This window comes from Equus przewalskii, chromosome 25, assembly GCF_037783145.1.
Source record: "Equus przewalskii isolate Varuska chromosome 25, EquPr2, whole genome shotgun sequence".
Taxonomy (NCBI): domain Eukaryota; kingdom Metazoa; phylum Chordata; class Mammalia; order Perissodactyla; family Equidae; genus Equus; species Equus przewalskii.
The window spans coordinates 10,602,114-10,614,276 of record NC_091855.1 but is presented as its reverse complement, the minus strand read 5'-3'; the positions used below and the strand labels follow the sequence as shown (position 1 = coordinate 10,614,276).

General features: G+C 40.3%; 1 protein-coding gene across 2 annotated transcripts in view; it reads left to right on the top strand.

Annotated features, from left to right (window-relative positions):
* Positions 1-12,163, top strand: part of ESR2 (estrogen receptor 2) — a 135,350-nt gene that overhangs the window by 111,029 nt on the left and 12,158 nt on the right. For both annotated transcript variants that reach the window (XM_070592948.1, XM_070592949.1), the window contains one exon: positions 5,612-5,745. In XM_070592948.1, the coding sequence (XP_070449049.1) occupies positions 5,612-5,745 (134 nt within the window). The remainder of the gene's footprint in view (positions 1-5,611; positions 5,746-12,163) is intronic.

The following is a 12,163-nucleotide window of genomic DNA, read 5'->3' as shown; positions in this document are numbered from 1 at the left end:
TGAGACTTGTTTTGTGGCCTAATATGTGGTCAATCCTGGAGAATGTTCCATGTGCATTTGAAAAGAATGTGTATTCTGTGGTTTTTGGATGGAATCTTCTATATATACCTACTAAGTCCATCTGGTCTAATGTGTCCTTTGAGGCCAGTGTTTCCTTATTGATCTTCTGTTTGGATGATCTATCCATTGGTGTAAGTGTCCCTTTATTCTTGTTGAGGCTTCTGCAGAGAGGAAACTTGAACCTACGGAGGAGGAGAGGAAAGTCCAGCTATCTCAGCTGATTTCTAACAAGGTGGTTCTTCCCTTAGTAACCACGAGATTCACAAGTCCACATGAAGCTCTACCACAGAATCTGAGCTTCTGCTTCTTGAAAAATCATATCTCCTAAGACATTTTGTGTCCTTAGCATCAGCAGGAAACTGTCTAATGTTAAATGTTAATTAAAAGGCAGAGAACTTTAGATCTGGGCTTGGACCTGTTGTGGATGTTTGTGGAATTCCATGGAATCATATAATTGTGAATGTATGAGTTTGCATTCACATTAGTTATTTCTTTTTTTTTTTTTTTTTAAAGATTTTATTTTTTCCTTTTTCTCCCCAAAGCCCCCCGGTACATAGTTGTGTATTCTTCGTTGTGGGTTCTTCTAGTTGTGGCATGTGGGACGCTGCCTCAGCGTGGTCTGATGAGCAGTGCCATGTCCACGCCCAGGATTCGAACTAACGAAACACTGGGCCGCCTGCAGCGGAGCGCGCGAACTTAACCACTCGGCCACGGGGCCAGCCCCAGTTATTTCTTTTTTTTAAAGATTGGCACCTGAGCTAACAATTGTTGCCAATCTTTTTTTTTTTTTTTTTTGTATGCTTTATCTCCCCAAATCCCCTCTGGTACATAGATGTATACCTTAGTTGCAGGTCCTTCTAGTTGTGGCATGTGGGACGCTGCCTCAATGTCGCCTGACGAGCGGTGCCATGTCCATGCCCAGGATCCAAACCAGCGAAACCCTGTGCCATCACAGCGGAGCACGCGAACTTAACCACTTGGCCATGGGGCTGGCCCCCACATTAGTTATTTCTATATCGAATTTTCTTCAAGATATCCACAGAATTTTCACTTATAAATTTTCATTTCCCTTTTGTATTCAGATAATTTTCACCTGAGTTCAATATTTAAGTCCTTTTCATGTGCTAAGTCTTGAGCCCTCCCCCCGACGGCCGCCCACACAGAGGTAAACTGTGGTCTGTAGCCACATGTCTGTGCCAGCAGATACTTACGCAGGTGCAAAATAATGTACCCTAAAGCAAGGCCCACTCATTCAACACTTTGCCCTTGGTATCAAACAGAATATTTTCCTTTTATGAAGGAGTGATTATCAAATAATAAGATATTCCACATGTAACGACTAATTTTATTTTTACTTAGCACTAGTTTATGGACAAATGGTGTGCAAAAGTGAATTTCCATGAGTAGCTTGGTTTGACTGATATATTGTTTCAATATTTTAACATTCAAATCATATACCTTCTAGATTTAATTTAAATCTGTTAATCCAGTCCTAATTCCTTCCTCGGAATTCAGTGTCAATCTATAGATACAAAATAAATGAAATACATCTCATTAATTTGTCATTTTAAAGTCTTTTCTTATTCTGTTCGGTATAACTCATTTTAAAGCATAGCTTTATTAGGGTGTCATTTATGGAGTATTGTACCTTTTTTTTTAAATTTTTATTTTTTTCGGATGTACATCATATTTCAAATTCTGGATACCTTACATCATGTTCACCACCCGAACACTAATTATAGTGCATCCCCTCACATGTGGCCCTAATCACCCCTTCTGCCCTCCCCCCTCCCCCCTTCCCCACCAGTCCAATCTCCAATGCTATGTGTTTTTTTTTTTTTTTGTCGTTTTTATCTTCTACTTATGAGTGAGATCATATGGTATTTGACTTTCTCCCTCTGACTTATTTCACTCAGCATAATACCCTAGGTCCATTCATGTTGTCACAAATGGCTGGATTTCATCATTTCTTATGGCTGAGTAGTAGTCCATCATGTATAAATACCACATCTTCTTTATCCATTCGTCCCTTGATGGGCACCTAGGTTGCTTCCAAGTCTTGGCTATTGTGTATAATGCCGCAATGAACATAAGGGTGTAAGTATCTTTATGCCTTTGTGTTTTCAAGTTCTTTGGATAAATACCCAGCAGTGGAATAGCTGGATCATATGGTAGATCTATCCTTAATCTTCTGAGGATACTCCAAACTGCTTTCCATAGTGGCTGCACCAGTTTGCACTGCCCCCAGCAGTGAACAAGGGTTCCCTTCTCTCCACACCCTCTCCAACATTTGTTGTTTCCTGTCTTGTTAATTATAGCCATTCTGACTGGAGTGAGGTGATACCTCATTGTAGTTTTGATTTGCATTTCCCTGATAGCTAATGATGTTGAGCATCTTTTCATATGCCTATTGGCCATCTGTATTTCTTCTTTGGAGAAATCTCTGTTCAGAGCTTTTGCCCATTTTCTAATTGGATTGTTGGTTTTTTTGTTGTTGAGCTGTATGAGTTCTTTGTATATTTTGGATATTAACCCCTTATCTGATATGTGGTTTGCAAATATCTTCTCCCAATTGTTAGGTTGTCTTTTCATTTTGTTGAAGGTTTCCTTTGCTGTGCAGAAACTTTTTAGTTTGATGTAGTCCCATTTGTTCACTTTTTCTTTTGTTTCCCTTGCCCGGTCAGACATGGGACTTGAAAATATGCTGCTCAGACCAATGTCATAGAGCGCACTGCCTATGTTTTCTTCTAGAAGTCTCATGGTTTCGGGTCTTACATTCAAGTCTTTAATCCATTTTGAGCTGATTTTTGTGCATGGTGTAAGGGAATGGTCTACTTTCATTCTTTTGCATGTGGCTTTCCAGTTTTCCCAACACCATTTATTGAAGAGACTCTCCTTTCTCCATCGTATGCTCTTGGCTTCCTTGTCGAATATTAGCTGTCCATAAACGTGTGGGTTTACTTCTGGGCTCTCAATTTTGTTCCATTGATCTGTGTGCCTGTTTTTGTGCCAGTACCATGCTGTTTTGGTTACTATGGCTTTGTAGTATAATTTGAAATCGGGGAGTGTGATCCCTCCGGCTTTGTTCTTTTTTCTCAGGAGTCCTTTGGCTATTCGGGGTCTTTTGTTGTTCCATTGGAGTGTTGCACCTTATTGTTCCTATATTTCCCACTTATTTTCTAGAAATGTACAGTCATGCGTTGCTTAACAACAGGGCTATGTTCTGAGAAATGCGTCGTTAGGTGATTTCATTGTTGTGCAAACATCATAGAGTGCCCTTGCACAAACCTAGATAGTATAGCCTACTATACACGTAGCCTATATGGCACTAATCTTATGGGACCAGTATTGTATATGCAGTCCATTGTTGACCAAAATGTCGTTATGCGACATGTGACAGTATTTGGTTTCTACAGCCTGTGAAGCGAATAAAAATGTTCTAACTTTGCGATCTCTTGAATGAAAATGATTGGCTCTCACATCTGGTAGAGCAAGCAATCAGACCTAGTTCTATAGACGTTGTTTAGAAATTCATTTTTTGCACGAGGTATGCATGTTCTGATTACTGTGAGTTACATCATTTATTAGGGCTTAAGATGCCCTAGAATGAAAACTCTCTCTCCACTTTTGAAATATGATTTTGCATTAAAAATGGCATGTATGTAAATGAGGAAATGGCACTAATTTCAATATTTAGGGAACTGTACTTTGGCACAGGTGGCAACTTCTGCAAAATAGAATTGATTTCAGATGAGTCCCCTTATCATACTACTTGGGAGGGGTGTGTGTGTGTGTGTGTGCATATGCATGTGTGCACGTGTGCACCCAGTGTACATGATCCCCCCTCTGACTGAGCCTCTCAGAAGAGTAAATGGCCAAACTATTAAACCAGCAATGAAGGACCTGGTGGATTTTTTGTTTTTACCCCCAGAGATACTTTAACACTAGTTTTTCTCGGTATCAAGTGTCCTCAAGCCCAACAATTACAACTTCCGGTAATTAATTGTCCCCAGGCAGAGGGATTTGATGATGTGGCATGAGGGGCACTCAGTGAACAAATACATCTTGTGCATCTGCTACGTGCAGGGCAGGTGTCATCCTTGCTGGGAAAGCCAGAGCAGGGGAGGTGGGAGGATGGGGCATGGGGACGGTTGTAGGTTTCTGACAGGTTTTGGCATCTTTTGCCCAGACCTCGGAGTCTCCAAGGTGGCCTTTCTCTAAGAGTGACTTCTGGGGGGCACTGGTGTTTTATCTCTTAACGTGTGCACTTTCAGCAAGCCTCAGCTGGTTGCAGAAGTTATGGGTTTGCATGCTTGTAGCTTTGTGTAGGTGAGTTTGCAGGGGTGCAAATGCAGTGGCATGCAGGATCCTGGTGAGTGACCATCCTTGCACAGCACAGAATGGGGAAGGCTTCACCGCGATTGGCGGTGCCTCTGGGGTCAGTTCATTTGAAATCTACAGAGGCCTTCCCACCAACCACCACCATCACTGGAAATGTCCTGGCTCTGGGTTGGGGGAGAGAGGAGGGGAGCAGCCAGTTCTTGGAAGATCTCAGGTCCCCTCCAGGCTGCTACAGAGACTCAAAAAGAATCCTTCTGCCACCACAGCTGCCCTTCACTGTGCGCTGCGGCTTTTAGAAAGTTTCATGGCAAAATCGTCTAACTCCTTGTCAAGGGCTTTCAATAACTCTCTGACTGATGATAAGAGAAGTTTTTTGGGAGCAGTGAGGTGAAAGAATGTGTGTCTGACCGGAGTCAATAGAAGCTGGTATTTTCTAGATACAGTTCAAGTAACTTACTTCAAATGTATACTTAAAAATTAATTGCTATAAGGAGTTCTCAAAAGAATTTTGATTATATGGTTGAAAGTTTGTCTAAACCATTTGCTTAAAAATAGTCTTTGTTAAGTCAAAAATCTCCACGTCTGCATTTCTACCTTCCTTTCCTGATTCTAATCTATCTTCTCTAATTGTGATTTCTTTGTATGTCATATTAGCTTTTTTCAAATTGCATTTAAATGTCTCTCAGTTGCCTCACTAGTTTCTAAATGACCACTAGGAAGTGAGAGTTAAGCCCTGCGTGTGAAAGATTATTTCTTCGTGGGATATTTGCTTCTGTAACATTGTCTTCCTCATGAACGCTTCAGGTTTCTTCCGAGGGGAACATGGCATATCCCCTTTTAGTAATATGTGTCATATCTAGAGCTGGTTGGCTAAAATGGTTTAGATTTAAAATAATCAACAGAAATGGCGTTCCTTTAAGAAAACATTTGGTGAACCGTTAGAAGGAAAATGTAGTTCCAGTGCACACTTTTGCTTAAATAGTGTTTATTCAAATGCTTGCTTTAGAGATTTATAGGAAATGCCCTGTCCTCTTTATATGAAGATAATTCTATCTTCATATAAAGATCATATCGTTGGGTCTGGTCTCATGACCACATAGTTAAAGGATGTACAAGATGAAATTTGAGATTAAAAGGAAAATACTCCTTATTGCTTTTGATGGTTGCCTGGAGCTGTATGTTCCTTAAATTTCCAAATGAACTTTTGTAGGGAAGAGGGAAAATGCGTAGAAGGAATTCTGGAAATCTTTGACATGCTCCTGGCAACGACTTCAAGGTTTCGAGAGTTAAAACTCCAACACAAAGAGTATCTCTGTGTCAAGGCCATGATCCTCCTCAACTCCAGTAAGTAACCACACAGCTGGGCCGTGTTCTGTAGGGGGAGAGACGCTGCTTCTAGACCTGGCATGGCTAAGGAGTACTGAACTTGTTTTATTTGAAAATGGGAAAACAGCTGTCTTTTTCACTTCTCTGTTTCATTTTATAGGGATTTAAACTGTAGTTAACTTTGATAATTTTTATATAAATTATTCATGAGGTGAATTACTAGTAGTAATTTAAAAAGTAGCTGAAGACACTTTGCTGGAAAAGAAAAAAATGAACTTTAAAATGTTTACTGTTTACCTTTTTATCTTTTTTTTACATTTTAATTTATTTGTTTTATTGAAATATAACTGACATATAACATTATATTCGTTTCAGATGTAGCATATAATGATTTAATATTTACGTATATTAAGAAATGATCACCACAGTAAGTTTAGTCAACATCTATCCCCATGCATAGTTACAAAATTCTTTTTCTTGTGATGAGAAATTTTAAGATCTACTATCTTAGCAACTTTCGAATATACTGTAAGTATTAACTACAGTCACCACGCTGTATATTATCACATCCCTATGACTTACTTATTTTATAATTGTACTTTCAACTTGTTTTCAATGCTTATAGAGACCTTTTACGTGGTTGACATGCATTTATATTTATTGTTTTGGGTTTGCTTTTACAGATTCATTTAATCATTCATCTCATTCATTCATTGGGTAAAGACATTGAGGATACCATACTCCCCTCAAATAGCTCATAGTGTAGGGAGGGAGAGAGAGAAAAATTCATTAAAAAGAATGATCTCAGTGCTGTAACAAAGGATGTACAGGGTGCTTTGGGAAAACAGAAGAAGAGACGAGGGAGTGGTTGCAGAAGGGAATGAAGTTTGAATATCGAATGAGTAGCTGGGCAAATGGAAGGACAGACATGGAAGAATGAAAGAACATGGGTGAGCCAGGAGCTGCAAGTCAGGCAGTGGAAGAGCAGAGGGAGACGGGCAAGGTTGTAAAATGTAGCACTGAAGACTACAGCGTACAGTGCGGGTTGAGAGCTGCTCCCGGGGGCACTGAGTGGCCCTAGGAGAGGCTCCGGCAGGGGAGTGTCATGGACAGGTAGGCATTCTTTTGTTTTTTCCTTAACATTGGCCCTGAGCTAACATCTGTTGCCAACCTTTTTTTCTCTTCTTCTCCCCAAAGCCCCCCAGTACGTAGTCGTATATTCTAGTTGTGGTCCTTCTAGTTCTGCTTTGTGGGATGCCGCCTCAGCGTGGCTTGATGAGCGGTGCTAGGTCCGCTCCCAGGATCTGAACTGGCGAACCCCGGGCTACCAAAGTGGAGTGTGCGAACTTAACCTCTCGACCACGGGCCAGCCCCTGGATAGGCATTCTTGAAAGGTCACTCTGGCTTCCATGTGGAGAACTGACTGGAGAGGGGAGAGACCAAGGCAGGGGACCCAATAGGGGTTGTTAGGGACAACGAGAGCCTGAACTGGCTTGATGTGGAGGGGCCAGGGAGGAAGGGACCTGACTTGAGGGAAATAGAGTGGTTAGAGTTGGGAAGATGAGGAAGGTGTCTAAGATATGTGTTTGTCGTAGCTTTGCTGTTTTTTCTTATTATGTAAATAATACCTGGTTATTGTAAACATTCTAAAAAAAGAAAAACATAGAAGGAAGAAAATGAAAATCACTAGGAATCCTGACTCCCTCCCCTAAGATAACCACCGTAACTTTGGTGCCCATTGTTTGACAGCTCTCTCTTTAGCTAGGTAGGTAGACAGACAGATATAGACATACAGATATGTAAATATATCTATAGAGAGAAATATACATTCACATGTATGCTGGCATATATAATTTTACGTAAACAGCATAGCATCTTATAGTATAAGTTACAGATCCTTTGAAAGAGGCTTGCTTTGATCCTTCCACCCCACACCAAGTAGCTAATCTTAACACCCAGAAGGTAGGCTTTATACCTTCTTCCATCCTCTAATAATCGTTTAAAGTAATACCTCACCTCCAACATGCCCACAGATAGGCTTTTTCCTCCCATTTTAAAAAAATTGGGACACTGTATACAAACACTTCTCTGCATCTTGCTTTTTTACTTTTCAAAATGCTGTGAAATCCCTCCAGGTCAACTAGGAGAGATCTAACTAATCTTTGAAGCTGGGGCATTGCTAAATTGTTCAGCCATTTCTCTGTTGATGGGCCTTTACTTAGTATGCAGTTCCCTTTTCTTCTTTACCATTATAAACATTGCTGCAATAAATAGAGTGTATTATTTTGTACACGTTTTCTAAGTTTCCGTGTAGTTTTCATAGTGTTCAGTTTATTATCTACCCGGGTATTTGATCCAGCTGCTATACCAGGTATTCATTGCTTTGCTTAGGTATTTACTCTGGTTGGGCCTTTAGGTTATTATTATTTTTTCTTTCTCAAATAATAGGTATGTCCAGGTTTTAATCCTCAACAGACAATTTACAGGTACCTTCATCTGGTCATCATTTAGGGCTTTATTACATAGATTTTATCCAATCTCAGACCTTAATGTTTGAAACAACAGGAGTCTGTGAGATCATATTATGCTACTTTATTTTAAATCAGCCCAAGCAGCAGTTCCTGAAGCCAAAACTCAGTGCAGAACCTGTGGCTGCCTGGGTGCTAGGCGCCTCCTGACCTGGGCCAGCTGACCTCTCCCTCTCCAGCAAACGCTCATCTCCTCCCTAACACCCCCGCATACTCCACATTGGCCCTAGTTTCGATGAAGGGGGGAAACATACCAGAGCAATGTTTCTCAAACTCGCTGTGGTGAAGGACCTTCCTTTTCTTTTTAAGTTTCCGAATTGTTATAGACAGTTACTTTTGTAAAATATAATAAAAATAAATTGCTAGAAAAATGAAAGGAAAGTGCAAAATCCAAGCCCTAGTTTTTTTGTTATTGTGTTCAACTGCTTTAAAATTCCTCTGTCAATTGCCATGAGTTTCCAAATGCTTACCCTCATTTTCTACTTATCTCTTTGTGGACTGGTAACAGACCACACCTTAAGTACCCTTGGTATAGCGCATAGGGTGCTGCCCAGGAAATGATGGATTGAGGGGGGTGGTTAGGTCCTGAAGGAGGGAGGAGAGGGGGAACAGAGAAGGAATCTGAAGGTCACGTGCGGTGCAGAGACCCTGAAGAAACCTTTGGGTACTTCCAAGTTGGGTCTCGATCTGGCCCTACTTGCCCTACAGGACATTTCCCCTGTACCCAAAACACTCCTTACCCCAGTTCTGAAAAGCAAACAGTTTGTGAGTAGAAATGGTAAATTGTTAGACAAATGAAAATTGTAGGAAAAGCCAAGAAAACTCTTAAATACTTTGGGGCTTCTGGTACCTTCTTGGCATTTATTGTTACCATTTACCTTTTACAACATACTATGAGGACCCAGCTTATATCAGCAATTAAGTTGATGTGCATTTAGGAAATATCCAGCTGGGACATTTGAAATTGATCATGGAAGAAAATCAACTCTTCCGATCTTCTCTTTGAACCCCCCTACAGACATTACCTCACATACGTGCTGCCATTTCTGTCTTTGTTACTGGGAAGATTTGCTTGAAAAGTATATCCCGACCTTGGCACAGGAGGATCATCCAATGCTAGATCATGGGGCTTCTCTAACTTGCAGAAATAACTTAGGACTCTTCTCTGTGCAGCAAAGTGCTTCTTGGAAAGCGGTTTGCTTCTTGTTACGACACTTTGCATTATAAAGCCTTCTGTTTGGCAAGGCTCCTTACAATCATTTTAGCCTCCAAGACATCATATTGTGTTGTTGTAAAAGCTGGAAGCATCATCTGTGCAAATGGGAAAGACTAAGGCTAGGGTGTTCCTCCTGCAGCATTTGACAGAACTGCCGTATTAAGAGAAGTACAGAGAGTGAGGCAGCCGTGTGATGTAATTACCCCTTGTGATGGGGTAGAGGAGTAGAATTAGTTTACAGTTAAATCTGAATTTAAGAAATCTTCCTTTAAGAAAGTTTCTTTCTTGCTTGGTAATCATAACAGTTGTCAATCAATTTATTCTGTTCAGCATTGCTGTTAAGAAAATGCGATTCTATTTCTACTGGAAAATTTCCACTATCAGGAGAGCTGGGTCTTTTCTATGCTAGATTTTAAGCATTTAAAGGTACTAGGTTTTTTTCTTCTGGATTATTCGTAGCATTAAATTAAAAGCAAAATCAAGGACAGAATCTACTTTCCCACCTTAAATTTTAAAAACTCTGGCAGAATATATAAAACGGACATTGGACATTGGACAATAGGCCACACAGGCCGCACAGGAAAGTGATCCCCAAGAGCAGGGACACAAACAAAGTGAGCCCTTTGATTACCCAGTTTACTGCCTGAAGCTGGTTCCCAGGTTGCAACGTAGGGAGAGGTAACCCTAGTAGACACCAGTGTCTCCTGGAACTGAGGAGACAGAGTTGTGAATTTGGGGAGGCTGAGGCAGCTAGGATTTGCAGGGGAGAGTACTGGAGAGCAGAGAACTGCACACAGAGGCTTTAGAAATCTGCAAAGCGTCCCCTTCAAGTCTTCAGCTGAGCACTAATTTGCTCATGCTTGTGAGGATACTAACCATGGACAGGGAAAGAACCCCCAGAAAGGAGTAGGCAGAGCAATCCCTGGAGTTCACACAGGGCCAGGAGTAGTTTATGTTGTCACCAGCCAGAGGGGAAAACCTTGTGTATGTTGGACATTGGGTGTAGTGCTCAGAAAGGTATTGCCTCAGCAGTGGAGTGAATTAGCCCTAGACTAAAGGCTGCTCTGGTCCTACCAGACAGAACGTAAAAGGAAGCCTGAAGGATCAAGCCAAATAACTCAACTGCATCCCAGAACAAAGCTCAAGAATATTTAAAGGAATACAAGAACATCCAACACCCAGCTAGGTAAAACTCACCAGGTCTGGTAACCAATCAAAAGTTAGCAAGCATGCAAATAAGCAGAAAATATGACCTATAGTGAGAAGAAAACCAGTCAATTGGAAAAGACCCCAAAATGACACAGACGATGGAATTAGTAGACAAGGACTACTAATTAAAACACAGTTACTGTAACTGTATTCAATATATCCAAGAAGTAGAGGAAAACGTGAACAGGTTAAGTAGAAACATGGAAAATATGACAGACATGCAAATTGAACTCCTAAATGTGAAAACTGTGTCTATGTGGGATTTACATCTGATTAGGCATACAGAAGAAAAAAGTAGTGGATATGAAGTCATAGTGATAGAAACTATCAAAAACAAACGGAAAGAAAAAAAGAGTTAAAAAAATGGACATAGGGGCCAGCCCCGTGGCCGAGAGATTAAGTTCGTGCGCTCCACTTCAGCAGCCCAGGGTTTTGCTGGTTCGGATGCTGGGCGTGGACATGGCACCACTCCTCAGGCCACACTGAGGCGGCATCCCACATGCCACAACTAGAAGGACCCACAACTAAAATATACAGCTGTGAACTGGGGGGATTTGGGGAGAGAAAGCAGGAAAAGAAAAGAAGATTGGCAACAGTTGTTAGCTCACGTGCCAATCTTTAAAAAAAAAATCAACAGAGTATTAGGGAGGTATGGGACAACTATAGTTGTTAAATACCTGAATTTGGAGTCTCAGAAAGGGGGGTAGAAAAATACTTGAAGAAACAATGGCTGAAAATTTTCCGAATTTAGTGAAAACTATAAACACAAAGATCCAAGAAGCTCAATGAATCCCAAGCACAAAAAACCATGAAAAAAACCACACCAACATACATCATAATTGAGTTGCTTAAGACCAATGATTAAGAAAAAAATCTTAAAAGCAGTCAGAGAATAAAGATATTTATAGACAAAGGAACAAAGACAAGGATGACAACAATTTCTATTCTGATGCAAGCCAAGGAGACAAAGGAACAGAATCTTTAAAGTACTTTAAGAAAAACGTGTTAATGAAGAATTCCTTACACCATGAAAATATCTTTCAAAAATGAAGCCCCCCAAAAAATTTTCAGACTTAAAAATGGAAAGAATTCATCGCTTCCAGACCTACACAATAAGAAATGTTAATGGAAGTCTTTCAAGCACAAGGAAAGTGATGTCAGATGGAAACATGGATCCACACAAACGAGTAAAGAGGACCTGCAAATGGTAACAACGTGGGTAAATATAATGTTTTTTTCTTATTTAAAACTCTTTATTTATCTTTAAAAGATAATCTAGTGTTTAAAGAAAAAATAATAGCAATATATTGTGGGTTTATGTAGAAGTAAAATATGACAAGAGCACAAAGGCTGAGAAAGGACAAATGGAAGTATACAGTTCTTATTTTGTATGAAAGTTTACTTGAAGTATTACTTGAAGATAAACTGCAATAAATTAAATACATATATCATAAACCCAAATGCATCTACTAAAATAACTCAA